Raw genomic sequence first — 23184 nt, forward strand, 5'->3', positions numbered from 1 at the left:
AATGATTATATTTTTAATGATCTTTTATACCCATGAAATTCTGGGTATTTTAGGACTTTTGCTACTTAAAATATTACTTTTTTTATACAGTGTATTATTTAGCAATGTTTTTGGTTCATGTCAGGTTGTGTTGGGAAGAAGGTAGTCTACCAGTCTAGTGCTAGGCATCTACCATCTTTTCTTTGCCTTTATTGTTATCCCAGAGCCAAATAGCAGCATCTGGAAGGAGAGAACAGAAGACTCCAGAGCTAGCCATGCTGCAGCCTCTTAGCTGAACCCTTCCGTGTTTCTAAAACGATACAGAGGACCTCAGCTGTTACAGGGCTGGGACCTGGTCCCAGTTGACAGATGATAGTGGGACCTTGCCTTACACATTATACTGTACTATCTACTGTTTCTGAATCCTGATGTCTATCAGATTTTCCAGTGAGTAAAGTAATTTGAAAAAGAATAGTATGTGAGGATAAAGGTAGCCTTGCCTCTTAATGCAAAGAAAAATAATCAATTTATGTTCTCTACAGAAAATAAGGTATATCCCCTTAGCTCTTCTAATTAGAAAAGCATACATACATGGGCTGGAATTTTCAATTAAGTACATATTTTCATCCAGTTTTCAGCCTGTCATAGCTTTGAGTTATTTTTCTGTATTGATAATTTGTCTCCTCTACAATTTGTCATTGAGATGGTATAATGGCACTGAATATGTGTTATATTTTTAAACATAAAATGAGTGTTTTGTTTTCTTGTTTTACAGAATAAAGCAATTATTGCTCGTGTTACAAACTTGTCAGATACAGTTGTTGGTCTGGAATCATTTATTGGTTCTGAAAGAGAAACCAACCCATTGTATAAGGATTATCATGGTAAGCAGCACCTTTATAAAGAGAAGAGAATATCCTAGGTTGCCTCTAGGGTACCTGGAAGCCTTATGTCTAGTGATAATATCTACTGTCAAGTAGCATGAATTTTATAATTTATCTGTTAAATGTTTTCCATTCCTGACCATTCTTTCTTCTTTTTTTTTTTTTTTTTAATTTTTTATTTCTTTATTTGACAGAGAACACAAGCAGGGAGAGCAGCAGGCAGAGAGAGAGGGACAAGCAGGCTCCCCGCTGAGCAGGGAGCCCCATATAGGGCTCCATCCCAGGATCATGGGATCATTACCTGAGCCAAAGGCAGACTCTTAACCGGCTGAGCCACCCAGGTGCCCCCTCCGCCCCCAACCATTCTTTCATGGCAACTTATCACCAAACTACATTAAGACTATGGACTATGGTAGCTACTTGAAAGGAGTAAAACCCAAGTACTAAGGCATGGCTCAGTCAGATAAAAATTTTATTGTCCAAGGAACTTGAAGTCATGAAACTTATTAGCCATGTTTGAAATAAATATATTAATTCTAATAATAACAGCTTTGAATAGTGGTTTATGCTTTACAAAGCCTACCTATGTGAAAAATAAAATTCATACTTATTAGATTTTAAAAGTCCTAGTCAATCATGTTTTCAGAAAGTGAACATCTTTGATTATATTTGGACTTTGCTCATTTTGTTGAGTTATGAGCAAATTTTATAATATTGTCATCCTAGTATAAACACAGGTCAATTAATCAGACTTCTAGTTGTTTTTTTTTAAGTTTTTAGTAATATTTTTGTCATTTGGTTAATTTGGTGATTTTTTTTGAAATAAAGGCTCTTACATAGAACCATTGAAATAGGAAAGGTTTAATAGTTTTGTACATCTTAGCTCTAAATTAAATAGGCAATATGATTTTTACCTATTTACTTATACCGAGTAAATATCAATTATTGCTATTATTATTGTGGGCCTACTCTACTTCCATGGAAACCTCTAAATACTGAGTAGTTTATTTGAAGCCTGCTAGAAGATTATTTAAGACTGTGATTGCAGGACTATGACAATTTTTACAGTCTACAAAAAAAAAATTATAAGATACTTTATATGATAACCACCAGTACTTTGAAGAGTCAGCATAAAATATTCTTTTTTTAAAAAAGATTTTATTTATTTATTCATTAGAGACACAGAGAGAGGCAAAGACATAGGCAGAGAGAAAAGCAGGCTCCCTGCAGGAGCCTGATATGGAACTCGACCCCAGGACCCTGGGATCTGGACCTGAGCCGAAGGCAAATGCTCAACCATTGAGCTCCCCAGGTGCCCTGGCATACAAATTTTAAAAAACAATGAAACAGCACAATGTAACAATCAAATATTTTTTAAAGGCTAGAAAATATAAGCTATGAACAAAAGCTACTTAAAATCATTTGCTTCATGATATTAACTTGCGTAACTGTATGTTATATGCCCAGATTAACCCTATGTATAATTATTTAATCTTTTAAAGTCACTATTATAGGAAGAGGACTATTAAGATTAAACTATTTCTTTTTTTTAATTTGTTATTGAACTATAATGATATACAACATTGTACTAGTTTAAGGTATACAAAGTAATAATGTGATAGATGTATGTATTGTGAAAAGATTACCACAGTTAACTTTTGTTAACATACATCACCATGGTTTACAATATTTTCTTTTCTAGTGATGAGAACTTTTAAGATTTCTCTTAGCTACTTTCAAATACACAATACATTATTGTTAAGCATAGTCACCGTCACCGTGCTGTACATTACAACCCTAGGACTTACTTGTCCCATAACTGGATAAACTATTTTTCATTTATTATTATTATTTTTTAAGCAACTCAAGTTAAATATTACCTTAATAAATTATATCTGAGTATCATGTGTAAGTATTGTGACCTAATAAGTTTAACAAATTATATTTTACATTCTAAGACAGTTATTTTGATTAAAACATTTCAAGGGTGAAAGGCTATGATATTTTGTGCTGAAATCTCTAGATCAATAAATTATTACCAACAGATTGAGTGATTTTGACAACTAGTAACATTTCTGTTAATAAGAGGGACCTGATAAACCATATTTGTTCATTGTATAAAGGCCTCCTGACTTAGCAGCTAAGCAAGTATATATATACCAAGTTAACATGAGGAATGTACAAATGAAAGTCTAATGCGCTCATTTCTAATGTATTTTACCAAGTAACTCTGTTTAAAATATTTTTAACCTGGGGGGGGCGCCTGGGTGGCTCAGTCAGTTAAGCACTGCCTTTGGCTCAGGTCATGATCCTAAGGTCCTGGGATCGGAGTCCTGCATTGGGCTACCTACTCCAAGGGGGGTCTGTTTCTCCCTCTACCTCTGTCTGCCACTTGCCTTGCTTGTGCTCTCTCTTTCTCTCTGTCAAATAAATTAATTAAATATCTTTTTAAAAAGATATTTTTAATCTGTATCTAAAAGCTGTCTTCTTAACATAGTTTGCCTTTTTTAAGTTAAATAAATTAAATCAAATGTTTCAGTGAATTATTTTTGAAGGGACCATTTCAAAAGTTAAGCACCTAGAGGTTTACCCTTTCAAGCTAAAACAAATACATACATTACTAAGCATTCAAACACACACCAAACTATTTATTAGAGAAGGAGTTATTTAAATAAGATGCATCTCATTTGTTCAGATTTGGATTTGCTTTCTTCTCCCATGTTTAGAGATCAAAGTCTTTGGGGTAATGATTTTTAAATATGGGCTGAGTCAGGAAGGGAGATACACCGAAGGATCTTCCATGTCTTCATCTGTGGCAAATGACCCTGAGTTTAGTCAGAAACTGCATTAAGCTGCACAAAAGCCATCCACTGCCCTTGTCAGAAAAAATTAGCAAGTGTTTCTACTGACAAGAGGCCAAAGCTCACGGTTTACCTAGCACTGTTACAAAGCTTATAACAGCTACATAAAGGTCTAACATGCCACAGAAATGAGTGTCTTGGGATGGCATAGGGGTTAATGTTTGATCCTAGAGTGTGCTCTGAAATGTAGTTTTCTTCAGTGGTTTGCTCAAGTCATTAATAAGGTACAAAATGAAATACTTTTCATTAGTGCTTCACTGGTTATCAGTAACCCATAAGCCTTGTTTTGCTGGCTGCTTACTGGTGCATTTAATAAAATAAAGATCACTCAGTGGTGCCGTGGGCAGCATGCAAGGTGATAGCCATATTTGCTTACTGTAAATACAAGAGAAAATCACACACAAACCGGCTGTAGTTTTGACAAGTATTAAGATCCCTCTTTACATCTGTACTTCTGTACCAAAGTGCAATTAGTTTTCCTCGCACAAGGATTTCTGTTTATCTTATTCTGCTTGATTACTTGAGTATAATCACACCATTTGCTTCATTGCTCCTGGTAGTAAGCTCCAGTTTTAAAAGGGGAGGATGCTTGTGTGTAAATTTACCGGATTCTGCTGTGAGACTCTTAATTTATGCATCCAAGACAGTGTTTTTAATTTTTTTCTTTTAATTTCCTTTTTACAAGGTTTGATTCATATTCGACAGATTCCTCGGCTTAATAACTTGATTTATGATGTATCCGATGTTAAAGACTTAGCTTTTAAATTAAAAAGGAAGCTATTCACCATTGAGGTAAGAGAGAATTTTTGTATTTTAGTTGACGGTCTTGAGGTTAAATAGTCTATGTGTATATGTATATATATGTTTTTTTACAATAATGAAATTCTTAGAAAATGTTTCCTGCTGATATTCTTAAGTTCTTTTGGTGTCACGAAATAATGTTCTTCAACTATCTTATTTTTTCCTCTTTTAATGGCATATCATTAGAGTATAGCAAAAATGATTTTGTTTTACACGTCTATTCAAAGTAAGCGTCAAACTTACATGATAAGTATGACATGCGTATTTCCAAGGCTTTCAAAAGCATATTTAATTAAATGTTAATGAGCTGTGCTTATTTGTGTGTGGAATGTGAATGCTACCCACAATTGTGTATGGCTAAGAAAAGAGGATCCTTATCTACATTCTAAAAGCAGTTTTCTTTACTATTAGTGAAATCACCTTTCCGCTTTCCATGCTGAACAAAACAAAGTATGATTTACACCAATGTCTTTAAGTAAATTTTCTACAAAACTTAAACTTTTTTTGTGACCTTTGTGCAAGCAGTAGTGACAGAAAGTAGTAGTACAAAAGATTTATTTCAACTTAATCTTGCTAAAGAGCAAATGAACATAGCACTATTAAGCAATTAGAGTTGATGTATTTATTAACGAAATAAATGCTCAGGGAGAGATGGCTTTTGGGTGATGTGATAGTTATCAGTATAGTCGGTGCAATTTTTTTTAACAAAGACATAAAACAGCCAAGCAGCCTTGACAAACCATTTTGTTTAATCTCTTTTCAAATGAAAAGCTCTTAAGCAGGCCACTTGTCTTAACTGCTTGAAACCATAAAAAGAGAGAATTGCCACCAATAAATTAGCATATTTTTAACTTCATCACCAAATGATGGTCAATGTGGCTTGGCACTGCTTTGGTGTTTGGGACTTCACCCTTAAGTGACCACTTTGGCCCTTTTTTGACCCTCTGCCCTCTTTAGCTGGCCACTTGATAAGGTAACTTCATGGTTCTCTCTCTTTTTCTCTTTCCCTTCACATTTGCAAGTAGCACTAACCTATAAATCATTGTAAGGGCCCTATCCAGTGACAAATTAATGTGCCCTCCTCCTAATTAATGGTCATCAATGTCCTTAATTATCTAATCCTATTGAGAGCAGTTAATAGTTAATCAGGCAGCCAGTTCTTCAAGCAGGTCATCTCTGCAGGAGTGTTAGAAGTTTCTCATCTGGGGATACTCCCTTCAAAAGCCACTTAAAGCCAAAAGATCGAGAGTGTAGAAATACTGATTCTTGAGCTAATTTGCTTTAGTTCTCAAAAGAAACTATTGAAATGGAACCCAACAGTGTAATTATTCAAACTTTGTTTCAGTTTTTCTGATAGAATACTGAGAAACTTACCATTATTATTTACCAATTTTAGGCGATATTTTGCTTAAAAATTTTAGAGGGATAAAGTTATAGGTAGTGTCACAAGGAAAGCATGCTTCATCATTTTCTTTTAAGTTGAGCTTACATTTTTATTGAAAAATGTGGGGTTTTTTTTCTCTAACACCTTTCTCCCAAGTGAGTATTCCGACAACCAGGTCTAAGGTATCATGTCTATCATCATAGAAACTAAGCAAGTATATTCCCTCATGAAAATCATATTGCATCCAGGGAAAAAAGTAGCACTGTAGTATGGATCATATTTATTCTTTCTCCCTCTCTTTCACACACATGTACACAACATACACATACACACACACACACAGTGGATCTTATTTTGGGGATGAGGGGGGTAGAAGTAAAAGACTTAAATAATGTCAAGTGGGACCTCTTCTTTGAATAACTTTAGGTTCTAATAGTGACTGCACTTTACCATTGGAACTGATATGAGATCTTTTATAAACCACATAGGTTTCTGTTCCATTTCCTCTCTTCTATTCCCAACATTCTAAACTAAGAGAACAATTATAATTGATCACCTGTGGTTTGGAAGCAATAAGGAAAACAAAACACAAATCAGTGATTGGTTTTTAAAAAGTTAATATTTAATACAGTTGATCAAATCCTTTACTTTTTTGGCTTATAACCTTCATCTTTTTTTTATACATAGAAATATGGGTGAAACACATTCCAAATAACTTATTTCCTCGTGCAATAAAATTCAGTGTGATGATTAGAAGAAATATGAATTCAGGAACAAAACAAACGTAATAGTAACATATATAGGTATAATTATAACAAGATAAAATCATGTGGTCCATATAAGACTAAATGATTTAAATACAGCATTGTACCTTAAAAAATACATACCCAAACAGGTAGCAAGTCTTTGGTAATATATTGTAGAAATTGAAAACAAGAGGATTCCTTTATTAGGGGAAAAAGTGACATTGTTTTAATATGCACAACAAATAAATGTTTTTTCTAAACTGATACTAAAAAGAAAAAGTAAAATGTATACTCTACTAGTCTGTAAAGTGTGAGATTATGATATAGCAGGCAATGAATATCTGTTTCACTTTCAGAAGAGAAAGGTGGTTTAGCGGGTAAAGCAGAAAGTTTTCTGATTCCATACAGGTAGATTTGTTACATGTTGGAATTTTCTATCAGTTACATGGTCTCAAAAGTTGGCATGTTTGTAAACAAAGGGCAAAAGAAACAGGAAAATACCCTCATCTCTATTTTTAGGGTACCCTTTCTTTGATTTATTAAATACCCTTTTTATGATAAATCATAAATTATCATATTTTTATATATGAAAACTGATTTTTTTTTTTAATTAACAGCTACCAAGGGCCTCTAACAAATAGAGCAGCTTTAACCAGCAATCTTTAATTTGAGTGATCTGGAAAAAGCAAAAGAATATTTCTTTCTTCTTGGAATGTGTATTGGTATTATTCAGATTCAAGTGGAAGCATTTATCTAATCACAGTAAATATTCACTAATACCAAGTATTCATCAGCCATAAAGCTCTTTAAATTAGCCCCTTACAAAAACCATAGCAGAATCATATCTATAGTAATAATCTAAAATTCTGGCATGCATTCTGGATAAGTAAAAGAATATTTAAGGCTGATTCAGTCTGGCTTCAGGTTAGGAAAAAAATAGTTTTGAAATTTTGTAATCCTTCTAAATCATACTAACATATTTGATTAACCACGATATACTACTTATTCCTTGGCCTTACCACATAACCTTTTTTCAATCGTAGCAAGATTAATAACTCTTTATTGTGTACCAGGCCCACTACTGGCTTATTTATACTTTCTATATAATAATTGAATATTTTATACCAAAAGACTTTACGAAGATATAATAGACTCAATACATGAAAATTGTATCTTTTTAAATCTTCATATCTATCCCAAATCTAAGAACAGTCATACACTTAGCAGGTATAAAATCTTTGCTGAAATATATGTATATAGATAAATTATGAAGTTTGAAAAATTGTCCAAATAATGCAGCTACAAATATTATATAAGCTCCACTGGAGCTTCTCCATTAAGTTCCATAAGAAATTTAACTTACATACGTAGCTTCACTTCTAAGATGAAATAACTACTTGAGACATGTATTATTTTTCAATTTCTATAATTTTTGCTTCTCTAATGTTAGGATCATCATTAACCAATATTTTTCTTTATATTAGTAATTATGATGTAATTGTAACCTAAACGAGTAAGATTTTGGTAGGATTTGAAATGTGGCTTCATTTAGTTTGATGGTATCATAACAGCAAATTTTCAAAATAGTGATAAACAGTACTTACATAAGCTTTAATTGGTCCAAAAACAGTAATTATCACAAAAAAATCATAAATTATCATATTTATGTGGGTCTTGTACACTAAATGAATATTAGGAGTTCAGAAAATGAAAGTAAATTAAGTTTACTCAAGATTGTCTTTAATACTTTGCCCCTAAATCAGAATACAGGACTCTGGTACCTCTCCAGTCATCAAGAACTTTTTCTCACAGAATTGATAAACCAGTATTTACTGAGTAACAACTATTAATTGTGTACTTACTTAGAAAATTCATTCTTAAGTATTAAGACCAAAATATTACATGCCATCAGTATAAATTAGCTTTATATAGTACTGCAGTATACTTGATAGGATTCAGTAGAATTATTTGAAATTCTTACATATTGGAAAAGCATAAACTCTTGCAGTCACTTTGACAATGTTGGACAATGTAGAGTTGTATGATATCTTTGGTCCTAGGTTTCCTTACTTCCCTACGTTTTGTATCAATAGCATTTTCCAGTTTTAAGCGAGAAGTAGAAAGGTGGCTGTTTACTAAACTTAGAGGTAGAGGGGAGGGTTGGTTAACGTATTTGTCAATGAAAAATTATGTCACTAAAATAAAATAATGGAAACCTAAATGTCTGACTCAAGAGCATTAAAGTTGTAGCATGATAGACCGTGTATAGTCCACTAATATATCTTTTCTGATCCTGTTGTCCTCCACAAATATTGAAATATTCAATTCCCAAATGTATTGCAGTTAGCAAAAGGAAATCAAAGTGGCACATAGGTATCTGTTCATATAGATCAAACTGTTTGTCAAAAGTAAATTCAAATTAGCATTCTTTAACAATGGAAATGTCATTTGTATGTGTTTACATCTAAATATATTCATTATATTACCATCCCCATATTTACATTTTAATTCCCAAGTAAGGTAGACATACAGTAGGGTCATAGAGGTTTCACAGACTCTCCAGCAGTTGGTAATACTGTACTCTTACATATTTCACATGTCATAGTGAGCCTATCAAAAGTGCATACCACCTTAAGGGGAACACAATTTTGAGACTGTCTAATCCTATTTCTTCCCACATTGGAATCTTAATTAGAAGAGATAAGGAAAAAAAAAACATCATTTAACTAAATTATTGTCTTGAATCTGTAGCAAAAGGTATAATCCGCAATTGGGCCAATTAGTGAACCCCATAGTTAACTATGCTGCAGCGAACAATTTGATTAGATCTGACACCATCCTAGTTCTCACTGTTGTTTTGCCAGGTATGATGGTCAGACTTCAAAGAGCTTGAGGCATCAGCAGGGCAAGGTTTGGAGGCCAGCTTAGGTCCGGTTGTTAATCTCTCTGCTAAAACCACAGCAGCTCTCACACAAAACAAGCTTACACGACACAATCATGCGGTATTAAAGTTAGGGTTGAGTCATGCCAATTTGCCTTTGATTTTTTGATGATTGACCAAAGATGGCTACATGACTAGACACATGCTAAAAGTATACTGATTAGGTAAGTTCCCAAAATATTTGAAGTATTTTTTAACTTCCTATATAAATACTAGGAAAGTTTATCCTCTTTGATCAAACTTCCAAAGCAGTAGTACTGTATCAGGGGAAAAATGAGTATTTCTTACTGGCAGCCTGAATCCCAAACTTTTCACTTACCATTTCATAAAAATTAGTGTTTACATTAATAATTCCTTAAGGAGAATGTAAAAGGAAAATCTTTCTAAGTGGTAAGCTTTTTAAAAATCTATTAAGCGCATTAAAAGAAAAAAACATTTTTCCCTGAGTCATTTATGTTCTCTGACAATTTTTCTGAAATTTCTTTATAATTATTTTCCACTTAAATGTTGAGTAAAGTGCCCTTCCAGGATGTGATTGCATAAGTGTTCTTTTCTCTGCATTCTGATTTGTTGGAATACTGCAGTAATAGTGACATGTTTCCATTCTGAGAAAAGCCTAAGGCTGCTTTAGTATTATTCCGAATGATTGAAGCTGCCATCTTGCTGACTTTCCCTTAGGCAGCATAAGGCCTGTTTGCTTTTGTGTTCATTTCACATGCTTCCTGTGAGTTGGGCTAGCAGAACATCATTGCTTCATTTGGCAAGGAAGAATAAATTCATGTTTGGCTATTATATGTCTTAAAGTTTCTGTATGGTCATCAACACATGAGATACAAACTTAGACTTTGTTACATCAAATGAATCCTGTTTCTTTGAGAAGTATTTTAAATTATGACACCATGAGGTGAATAATTTTTATATAAAAATCGTCGTTTTATAAATTGAATTAGAGTCTAATATTTCATATTGTGCTAATCTTCATACTAATTAATATTACATTTTAGTTAGGAATATAAAGAAGGCATATATTTGAATAGCAAGATGGTGGCACAAGTAAAAATCTAATATTTAGAATCTTGCCAAGTAGTTTTCAGAATGCAAGTGTGTTAAAGATTCGGTGGTACCTGTAGTACATTCTCACTTTTGAGACCAAGGTGGTACAGATTCAGCATCACCTAAAGATACAAAGAGGAAAAAAATATCTCTTCTCCTCTTTCCTGAATTTTGCAGATACAAGTATTTCTGTATGTATTCTATGGTTTGACTCCAGGAAAATTATATTGCAGTACTTCAAGGATTTTCTTAAAGCATTTGTATAACTGCTATAGCAGAACTCACCCATTTTATTTGGTATTCCCTAAACCACTTCCTCCCACAATGTGCTATTTATAGTGTCTGAAAAAGATAGAAAAACAGAAAACAAAAAATGATGACAAATCATGGCTATCCCATTTCATCAGCTAGAAGTTGAGAACATAATATTTTACAAATGTAAACTCCAAGGTGCCTAGAAGAGTAATAACATATTATAGAGCTTAGTAAATATGGTATCCATGAACTTTGTGATTACTATAGGCAGCTTTGGGAATATTTTTGTTCCCAAAATATCTTTAGTCCTTCCACAAGGTCTTTGCGCAGCAAATGTCCATAATGTTCATCCCTCCATCCTTTCATGGCTTTTTCTTGTCATTGAACTGCAGGTTAAACATCTCAGCCTCCTTAGTTCTTCCCTGACTGGCACATCTGAAGTATTCATTCGATTATCTACTATCACGTACCTGATTTTAATTCTCATTGTAACACATATTACTGCAGTTGCTTATCAGTAAATTTGTTTGTTATTTTTCAACATTATTCAGCCTAACTTGCTGTAAGCTTCACAAGATTTAGGACATAGTCTGTCTTTTTTGTGTGTGGTGAAATCCCAAGCATACATTGTAGGTGTTCCATGAATATTTGTTAAATTGCTAACGTACTATTTTTAGGGTAACTCATGTCTACAATAAGTGTATTTAAAAACATGTATTGGGTATCTCATTCATTCTGGTATTGTGTTGAGTGCTTCCACATACACTACCATATTTAATTCTTATTTGATACAGGAACCCTTGCCATAGGCATTATTACACACATTTTAGTGTAAGAGAATAGGAGGAATTATATAACCTTCCCAAAGTCATAGAGCTAGGATTAAATCCAGATCTTTTAACTCCATGTACAGAATTATACTGGAAAGTTAACATGTTCAGGAGCTCTGTTAATTATTATTGATTTAAAAATAAAAAGTTTTATTGAGTGTTTAACAGGGGCCTAGGACTATTGCAAGTGCTTTATAGCTATAACCTGTGAGCTCTCACAACTACTGGATACCATTATTATCTACATTTTATAAATGAGGAAACTTAAGGTTCAAAGAGATCAAGTAACCTAACTTATCCAAATTTACTAACTGACAGAAATGACACTTAGACCAAAGCCTGGGCTCTTAACCAGCAACCACTCACCATGTCACAAGATATATTGCGATCTCACCAGAAATCCTCCGCCCTGAGACATAAAAAAGAACAAACCTCAAAAATATACATACATGGATAAATAATCTGTTAATATTCATGTTAAAAATTCTTGTGTTCCTAATAAGCATTTCTACTCTATTTTTATTTTTTTTCTACTCTATTTTTATAAAATACCTTATAAGATTCAGATTGGATTAGTCATGGCTTCTCCCTTATATAACATTAGAACTGTGAGATTGTTCTTTCCTTATTTTTTTACTAATTTCTGGTATTTGGTAGGTATTTCTTAATAGAAGAGTTAATTTGCAAAAACTATAAAGCCACTCCCTAAGACACTAACCACTTCTGTAGGATTTCTAGATCTTAACCATGTAAGGTAGGGAAAATATTCTATACAAAGAACCATGGTTCCCTTGTTTAGGTCCACTCTTTTGATATGGTTCAAAAGTATAAAAATTTAAGTACAGTGTATTATTATTGTATTCATTTACATTCTACAGTCAGGTATTTTTGCAAATATTAATTTGCTCATAATTACCATGTTATATTTTTCTAAATTATTTTATAATATTATCTTTGAAGCATTAAAATTTATCTCGCTAGATAATTAAGGTATATACAGTTTATAAGGTAGTAAGATACCAAATTCAGTTTTTTCAAATTTCCTATTTTTGCATCCTTTTTTATCATAACTTGTTCTAATGAAGGTTTAATCCATTCATATTAATATCTCTTTTTCTGCTGCAAATGTTTTATTTATTGGAAATCCTTCAGCTACTATCTTTAAGCAAAATTAAGCAATTAATCTTATGAGTGCAAAGTATTTTCTTTTTTATTGATCAGTGTTACTAAAAAAAGTTTCCTACAGTTTACTGTAAGAAATATTCCTCATTAAGGAACAATGAGATTAAATATAAGTTACTAGGCTTTTAAAAGATAGAACTTTTAAGAGACTAAGAGAAATGGAGGTATAATGGAAGTTCCTTTAGCCACAAAACTAGTAAAGCAGTTCTCTTATTTAAGTAGAAATTAAAGTTTCATCAGAGTTATTACTGTCATAACTCCACACCACAGTGGACATTTCATAGAGTAGCCGATTCAGGTTCTTTGTATCTGGTATAGTGAAGTTCACTGAACTGTTTTGTCAGGTGCTGTCAAGTCAACCCACCATTGTTGAAGAGAATCGGACTAAATCATTTTGGCATGAGCCTTCCAGAAATAAGATACTTAATATGAATGGTTTAATGAAATTTGAGTATTTGATTTCATTTTTTTGTTAAGACTGTCAAAAATATATTGTAGTCATTCAGAAATGTCTGAGTAAATCAGTTGAAATATCTGATCCTATACTTTATTGAAATTTTGCATTAAATACCTTTACTTAATATAAATGACTTTTGGAATATATTTGAGGATTTGAGTATGTTTTGTTGGATATGTGATTCTTCCCTAAACACTTCGAAGTTGTAAAAGTTCCAGTTGTATAGTTATTTAATAAAGAGAGAAGAGGTGTCTTTTACTAAGATTAAAATCTTCTGTTATAAAATGAAGCCTTTACTCAGTACAAAATAACTATTTTTATTTCCAAATGCTATTTTATTTAAAAGTTGTATTTTTTACATTTTTAATGATTTAATGAATTGTTTGTGCTAGTTCTAAATATTTAATTCTTCCATGATTGGAAAAACAGCTTATGCTTCTGATCAATAGTCATTTAAAAGGCATTATTATAATGTAGACTTAGTTAAATGCCTTTTTTGTATATATATTTTGATAGGGAGAGGTTGTTGATATATCTGCTCAACAACCTAAGAAATATTTTACCAACTTATACTGTAGCTATGGTGTAGCATTGAAAACTCTTGTAACAAAAAGCCTCTTGGTGCAATTAAAGGTCACTTGTACATATTGTAATAGGCTACTCATTTACAAGATCTTTGTTAAGGGTCAGTGCTATAGCATGAAATGGATTGCCCTTGTTGAGTCTGTAAATAAATGGGTCAACTTATCTTGTATTCAGTGGTCAAAGGGAAAAACTAACACAATACTAGTTTGTTAATATTTTTACAAACAAGTTGCTAAAATGTTGACTAAAACCAAATGTACCAGTACTATAGAAAATTATTAAAATATATACCTACAGTTTTTAAGGAAAAATGCTCATATACAAATATACACAGTTGTTAAATATATGGATCATGTCCAGATATAGGGAAATTTAGCACAATGGAACCATCAAATGTTCTTTATCATAAAACTAGCATGTTTCAAAATTTCAGAAAAAATTTTTCTGTATTGAAGTTCAAAATTTGTAAGGGATAGGTATGAAAAAGTAATCAAACTTGACAGCGATTTATTTTCATTATTTTTCATAGCCTTTCCAATGCTCTGAGGGAAACAAATGGTGATGCAGATAAAGTATTAGTAATGGTCTGTGCTGAATGAATTCACTCACCTGATTTTTCAGTAAATCAAGATTTTAGGGTAAAAGTAAAACTAATGATGAAAATAAAATATTTTGTACCTTATAGTGATTTTAATGAATTTAGATTTTATGTTATACACACACACACACACACACACACACACACACACACGAGGTTAAGTCATTTTTTTTTGCTCTCAAAATCAAATTAGTAAATATATACTACTGAAATAAATTTATTCGGCACTTTCTAGATTCTTCCCTCTGAATTTGGCCATTCAGACACACATCTATATACCTCTAATTACTTTGGGTGTTGCTTTGTATTATCAAAAACTTTAAATTTGTAGCCAATGCCAAATCAAATCCGGGTCTAACAAAAGTAATTAAACAAATCAAATGAATAATGATAAATTACCCTTCAACAACTTGAGGGACTTATTTTTATAGAAAAATACCAAGGCTAGTCATTAAGGCCAATCATGATGTAAGCAGACAATATCTGATTACATAAATCAGATAAATCTGCTTGTTGTTTAGCTCTTGAAAGTCCATCTACTCTTCAATGTGTTGTTTGGCTTTGCTACCATATTTCTTTAGCACAGCGAAAATATCATGATCATTCTTAAGCCTCTTTTATAAAATATTGCAGCTTTGAGAAAATGCAGTTCATTTAGGTGCAGAAATACTTTAAATTCATGTCTCTTTTACTCATCAACATTTCCCCTCTTCCTAGTTCAGTGCCTGATCATGTAGGTGCTCAAAACATAATGAATGAATGAATGAATGAATGTCCTCTTGACAGTGCTCAAACATATTAGTATGAGTATAAAATCTCACCATTTCAGGACAGCCCGGGTGGCTCAGCGGTTTAGCGCTGCCTTCAACCCGGGGTGTGATCCTAGAGTCCCAGGATCGAGTCCCACGTCGGGCTCCCTGCATGGAGTCTGCTTCTCCCTCTGCCTGTGTCCCTGCCTCTATGTGTCTCATGCATAAGTAAATAAAATCTTAAAAAAAAAACCCTCACCCTTTCAGATATATGAAACTATATGACTATATGGAATAGTCTGATAATGCTAATACAGTTTTCATAAATGGTTAGCATTCTTCGAAAGTTTTGAATAAGTAAAGTAACCTTCAAAAATAGCAGCTGGTCTGTTTGCAACAACATGGATGAACCTATAAAGTATTATGTTAAGTGAAACAAGTGGAAGAAAGTCAGATACCATATGATTTCACTCATATGTGGAACCAGAAAAACAAAATGAACAAACAAAACAAAAACATGCTCATAGATACAAGAAACAAACTGTTGGTTATCAGAGAGGGGAAGGTTGGGGGAGCAGGAGAAATAGGTGAAGGGGATTAAGAGGTACAGACTTCCAGTTATAAAAAGTAGTCACGAGGATGTAATGTACAGCATAGGAACATAGTCACTAATATCATAATAACTTTGTATGGTGACAGATAGTAACTCGACTTATCATGGAGATCATTTTACAATGTATAAAAATATCAAATCACTGTGATGTATACCTGAAACTAATAGGACATTGTGTGTCAACAAAAAACTATTTCAAAATCAGCTAACAATGTAATGAATTGTTATTGCTGAAATGAAGTCAAGCTGTACTCTTCAAAAATATCAGATAGAAAATGAAGAAATATATAACTTTTAGTTACCAAAAAGTACTTGGTATTGTTTGAATCATTATTTCCTGTCATTTTTTTGCCATTTGAAAATTATTTTGAATGCTTTATCTTAAAAGATTTTATCATAAATTTTCCAAATCTGTAAAAGTCCCCCACAGCTGACAAGAATCAGATGTGATTCTTAGGTTTAAAGTTACCTATACCTTCTAATCCCCTTTGACCCAGTAATTGCCTGTTAATATGCCTAGTCTTCTCGGGCCAGTAGAGTGGATTTTATTGCCTTATGGTTCTGTGGCTTTTAACAGAAAAGGATTTATGAAACTCAGGAGTCAAGCATGAAATGATTATGTACAGTGGAATTTAAATACAACATTTTGGTTAAGTTCAGATTTAAGTGCACACTGGTAATAAAGCAACTAATACCACTTCCACACTAACAAAGCATCAGAACTATCATTATTGCAGAATCATCCCACTGACCTCTTTGTGCACATGGAGCTGACAAGTCCCAGTCTAATTCTTTTAGTTTGGCTTCTTAAGAATTTCCTCCTGGGAAACCATCCTGGCCCAGATAGAAATGTAAGGACGATTATATTCAGAAGAAAAGCTTTACAGTGCATAATTTATAGCTGAATGCATTTCCTTCATGGATCCTATTGACTTAATGTGTAATTTAGTCAAGAAACAGAAAGAGTACATGTAAAGATATTTTGGAAATTGTGGTCTACTTTTCATAGTGCCATAAATATGAGCCGTTTCATTGCTTTAACATTCAAACATTGTAACATTCCCATCATTTTATTGGAAAGAGTCTTTTGGCTTGGTTCATGTAAAAATAGGTAAGTAAAAGACATTAAACCAACTTTGCCCCTGTTGCTTTAAAGCACGAAGTTCACAAACTATGACCTGTGGGCCAAATCAGCCTTACTGTGTGTTTTTTGTTTTTTTTAAATAAACTTTGATTGGAACACAGCCAGGCCTATTTGTTTATAAATTGTCTATGGCTGCTTTCACTCTGCATCACTAAGTTGACATTTTATGGCACGCAAGGCCAAAAAATATTTACTTTCTGGTCATTTACAGAGAAACTTTTCAATAAATAACAACCACTACTTTAGAAGACTGCATACTTTAAATAAAATTTACTGAAAGAATTGTCAATTGCAGGATATGATCGATAGTCTCAAATTAAGCTTTGAGTAATAATAAACCCATATAATCATTTGATGTGTAGTTTACACTTTCTGAATTAATAATGCTGGTGTGTTTCTTTGAGAAAATACCTACATTTCTTATAATTCAAAAATCAGAAGAGAAGGGAACTTACAATGCTTCAAAGCCACGTTCGTATCATATGCACATATTTTTCTCACTCAGCCTCTGTGTATTCATAAAGAACCCACTTTCTTAGAGGCACCCCATTTCAGTCTCTATCAACTACAGCTGCTAGAAAATTCTTTCAGATGCTAAAGCAACTTCCCCCCATTACATTAGTACTAATTCTGCTTTCGGAAGCCACACACTAATTGATATTTTATGTATTATAACTGAATTATATATCCTAATAAATACCTAGTATATGAGAAACAATTATAATTTATATGTATATCTTCCTATTTTCCTTAGATTTTTTATTTCTCTTATAAAACATTATAAATTAAATTAACCATCTTATGCTATTTATTGTACATTTAACTTAGAAACTTAAGCACGAAGCCCACATAAACTTTGAAACACCCTTTAATGGAACCTTTTTTCTTTTTTCTTTAAAATAAGGTGTTAATTAGAAATACTAAAGTAATAATCTTGAGTTCTGAGGTAAAAAAGGCTTCATGAATTACAGGTGCATACAATTTAAGTATTAGAAATCAATATTTTTGTCTTTAGCATGTTTGAATTCACAAGTGAACTTCAGATTAAAAGTGAGAAAATCTACATTAAGTATGACTTTTCAAATTTATTGTAATCTATTTAAGATTATTTTGCCATAAGTAAATTAATCAAAAAGTAGCATGAAACTTTTGATGATTGAGTAATTAGAAGCATAAGGATATATCTCTAGCAGGTTTTGATTTTAGCAGCAAAAGTATACCAAAGAAAGATTAGCTGCTCATTATCCACACTACCTAGTGTATGTAATTGATAGCCAAATTAAAACAGAAGGTTTAAGTGGCCACGATGGATCAAGAAGTCTTGCTTATTTTTCACTTCATATTTTTAACTGTAGGAATTTTTTAGGCAAGGAAATAAGACCACATTAAAACTTAAAATATAAATATATTATTAAAAACAGTTTGGGGACTGGTCAGAATATTTTTAAGCTGTATGAAACTTGAGCTGAAATCTTTTGCCATTTTAGTTAGGAAATTTAAACATGAACACAGAATTGCTTTTCCTTAATGCATATTATTATTTTTTAAATAATTATATAAGGATTAATGTCTTTGGCACTTGTAAATTGTTTTAAAATTAGATAAAACCAATCCTTTGCAAAGGTGTTTATAATGTAGAATAGAAAAGAAGATTGCATGAAACCACACAAAAAGGACTCAACTTAGTGTTTTCAGCCTAATAAAAATGTTGTAAAAATACTTGTAAGCTTGAAAATCACACTAGCTATTCTTGTTTCAAATTCTGTTTAATATATTGTTCTGTATGATTTTATAATAAACAGATTACTCCTTGAACAGGAATTAAGAATAAAGCTGCCAGGAAGGGGTTTTGTTGTCAGAGTAGTTCCCGCCTCATGTTTTGTAAGAGATTTCATGGTCCCATTGTAAAGAGTAGATGATTTAAAACGTGTTCCCAAGATAAACTTTCCCATTGTCATTAATGAGGATGGATAATACTGAGTGACAAGTGCATTAGGAATGACACAGAAAGAGCTGTTAGATTTGTCAGAGCATATCACTTCAGGCAGTGACACTTGAGGACATTCTTTTTGTGGATATTCAGTTGGTTTGGGGGGGGGGTTGATTTAAAGATACCAAAGTTTGTGTTTGCTAATAGAATAATGTATTTTATAATTTATAAATGTGTATTTAGAAAATATTTAGAAAATATTTGGAAGGTTCTTTAGTTCTAAGTTTTTCCACATTCTAAGTTTATACCCTTTCTATATCCTGATTTCTTCCTAAGGAAGTCATCAAATTATGTGACACTTAAATGTTAATATATTTCCACAAAACCAATTTTTCTTTTAAAAAAACTATTTCTTGGAATTTTCAACTGAAGGAAAGGAGTAAAAATTACGTAAAATTTTTTAAAGTATCTCACTGTCTTAATCCTTTATATAAGAGGAGACTCTAATTCAGCATCACACTGAGAATAAAGATTTTGAAATATGATAACACATGCAATTTGTATTGTCTTTCTAAAAATATATTACTTTAGAGGAACATGTTTTAAATATTAATCAGTGAACAACTAGTAATGTGTGACTTTTCTGGTATTTAAAGTGTTTCCAAACTGTAATATGCTTCTCAATTTCGATTTTGAACATGCAATTGGTCACTTTTTTTGCTTTGATTCATCTTTCGTGCTGCCAACCAAATTTTGTCTCTGTATACCTTTTTGACACTAATAATGACTGAGTCTCTGTTCATTTGAGTTCAAGATTTCCCAAGCGGCATTTTGGAACTAGGATAAACTATCTATCATGATTGCATACCACTAATCTGTCTCAACCAAACCACCCTATGACTGAAATTATATTTGACAGTTCACCTCTTCTTGATGAGCCTGAGGTGAACATAGCTACAGACCATCCCTGGGAGGACATGGCAACTACTCCATATGCTAGGGAGGGTCCTTTTATTTGTGAAATAAGACTTAAACTATGCCTGTAGCAGAAGGGAGAGATTTCTCTTTTCTAATTTCTCCAATTTTCACTGGGATTGCTTTTATATTACAAATATCTTTTTTTTTACCCAAAAATGTTTGGTGAACATTTTCCTCCATTACAAGTACTACCTATAGGTTAGCTTCACTATGAAGTTAAAAATTATAGTCATCTAAGAAAATATTTCTGCTTTCTAAAATGTTCTTTTATCTATATACCACAATTGTCAAAAATCAAAGATTTTCTATTAGTATTTTGATTCCTACCATAATTTACCAGTTCTTGAACCATCTCTGTAAATTTTTATATTACAAAAAAAAGTTTTTAAGAAGGTTTATCTCATTAATAAAAATATTTTTCAAAATAAGTTTCAAATGTATTTCAAAGTTAAAAATAGATTTGAAAAGAATAATAAATTGAACACTGCAGCAGGAAAATTTTGATTTTTTAATAAATATTCCTTATGTAGATTTTAAAATAAACTCATTTACTGACCTATATTTTTTTGTGAAACTTCTTCCTTTGGAATCAGAAATTATCAAATATTTTGAAATGATGGGCAAGGAGATGGACCTTCCTAACAGTAGGAAAGGACCTACTGTTAATATCTTAAATGAAAAATCTGAAATGATTTTCAAGAATGTATATAGAGGGTTTAATCATAAGGCTACTTTTAACAGCCAACATGGAGAACCAAATGAATATGAGATTTAAATTGTAAAAGACAAGATTGAGATGATTTAAACAAAGGCATTTGGATATTAAAATAGTTTTTCAAAGACCACATATAGAAGTTGTGATAAAATGGTATCTTTTTTAACCTGGCCTGGATTGTTGAAATGTGATTCCACCTAAAGATAATTAGGTGGCCTGGAAAGTTTGACCCATGTTAGTTTATCAGAACAGTCACTTAATAAGTTTATTCTTAATTATCCTTTAGTGTTAATTAAAGTTTATTATTCCCTTGGAAAGATTCCTTCTAATAAAGACAATTTTTTCTATAATCTTATGAAACAGTAGTATAATCATTAATGTGTTCTGCACAGAGCCTTTCTAAAGTAACCGATGTCAAATAACCATCAACTTTATTTGGAAATTTATGTAAATTAGATTCCTAGTATCACAAAATTATTTAGTCAATATAGTAGGTGAAACACTCATATTTTTCAGTGCAATATAAATTATTTCTAACAAATTTAATCTTAAATTTTTATTTTCTAGTATTTTTGTTTCAACTAATATGATGGTTATAAGTGAGTCACATGAGATTTCAGTAACATCATCTAAAATAAATATCCTGAAAAAAATGTCAAAGTAAATTTACAGATTTCCATATTTTTAATTTTAAGTTTATAATTTCAACTTTATGAGCTGCATAATATACTTTAATGACATATACTTCTGAAGAAAAGGGAGTGCTATCAGTAAACTATGCATATTCTTTATTTCAAAATAATAAAATGAAAAAAATCTAACTTATACAGTAACTCCAATGGTAGGCAGCCTTAATTTTGTGTTAAATTTTAACTAATGCAGTAAAAGCTGTGATCCATTCATCTTATCATCTCCAGTTACTCCTCCCATCTAATTATATGATCATTAAATGTATTTTTTATTATAGGATGCATCTGCATATTTTTTTAAATAAAATTGCTTCCATTTTTCCCACAAGCATCTATTTTCTAATCAGAAAAGTTGATACCACATTGCTTTGCAGTAAATATTCAAAAATTTAAAAATGGTAATTATTGAATAGTTATGATCTGAAAAAGTAATTGCTTCATTTGGAAAGCAGAATGTTTATTTTAAATTTAGAAAACATGCAGATTAAAATGATGTTTTGTATAATATTTAAATAATTATGCTTTTTGTTTTCGGTTTTAATAAAACCTTTTTTTCAACATTTTAAAAAAATATACTTATATGCCTAAGCATAGTATACCATGAATCTTAGAAAACATATGACAAGAAAAGAGTAAAATGGTCATTCATCTTAGTAAATGTTATATAAAATTATCCTGAAAAAAGCCTTAACACTAAGACAAAATTATTGTGCCTTCAGACTATTTTTAATTAAATGATTAGCAACACTCAAGTGACTTGTTTGTATAAAAGGGAATAATTCCTTCCCACTAAAATAATTCCCTCATCTTTGCTTTAAAAATTGGGATGAAATTTACTTTGGTGCCGTGTGTGAGGGTGGGAGTGGGGCATGTGTAAGAGTCCCTTAGAGAGAAGTGTGAGAAATTGGGTCAGATTTTTTAATATCCTGACCTGGGATGAAATGTTTGTTATTTCAATATAATGTACATGCTAAGTCAATTGAAGTTTCAAGGACTAATTATGTGAGAGCCAGATTAATGGTAGATTTCTGTTATTTCATTCAGTGAATATTTATAGAGGTACTTTTAAGTAAATTTTTAATCTAGTCCAGTGCTTTTTATCAAAATACATACCCTTATATCTGGCCTCTGGCAATGTCTCTAGCCCATCTCTTGCCTGAACTCCAACTTGCAGCCTGACTCTTGTACATGCAGTCCCCACAGTGGCCCATTTTGTCACATCCAGCTCTTCTGTAAATGCCAAAAATATTCTCCCTTTTCTTCCAAGTATTCTTGCCAGATCATTCTTATTCTTCCTTCAGGTAGATGTCACTTCCTCTAAAATATCTATCCTGATTTTCCAAAACCAGGTTGGGTAGCCTCCCTCTGTACTCCTAGAGTGCCTTGTAAATAATCTCTATTTTCGCACTTATAAATATTATTGTAATATTTTCTTTCCTTGATGTTTGTACTGTAAGCTGGTGGCAGCAATTGTTTCATATTCTTGTTTAATAATGTATCCACAGCACCTAACACAGGCTCTAGCACACAGTAGGTGTTTAGTAAATGTTTGTTGAATGAAAAACAAATAATATGTGGAAAATAATACATCTACTAAATATAACAGTATATCAGCTACATATGTCTACTAAATATCTGACTACATCTCTCTCTTTTTTAATTGTAATAAGAACACTTAACATGAGGGGTGCCTGGGTCACTCAGTCATTTGAGCAACCAACTCGGTTTCGGCTCAGGTCATGATCTCAGGGTTCTGAGATCAAGCCCCATGTTGGGCTTCTGTGCTCAGCACTGAGTCCTGCTTCAGATT

General features: G+C 32.1%; 1 protein-coding gene across 4 annotated transcripts in view; it reads left to right on the plus strand.

Annotated features, from left to right (window-relative positions):
• The window catches only part of ELP4 (elongator acetyltransferase complex subunit 4), a 252914-nt gene that overhangs the window by 115517 nt on the left and 114213 nt on the right, over positions 1-23184 (plus strand). For all 4 annotated transcript variants that reach the window (XR_013360053.1, XM_077863451.1, XM_077863449.1 and 1 more), the window contains exons 8-9: positions 755-863; positions 4410-4516. Coding sequence is in view for 3 of the 4 variants with exons in the window: in XM_077863451.1 (XP_077719577.1) it covers positions 755-863; positions 4410-4516 (216 nt within the window). In the remaining variant the exon portion in view is untranslated. The remainder of the gene's footprint in view (positions 1-754; positions 864-4409; positions 4517-23184) is intronic.

The sequence above is a fragment of the Canis aureus genome, chromosome 21 (assembly GCF_053574225.1).
Source record: "Canis aureus isolate CA01 chromosome 21, VMU_Caureus_v.1.0, whole genome shotgun sequence".
NCBI classification, from domain to species: domain Eukaryota; kingdom Metazoa; phylum Chordata; class Mammalia; order Carnivora; family Canidae; genus Canis; species Canis aureus.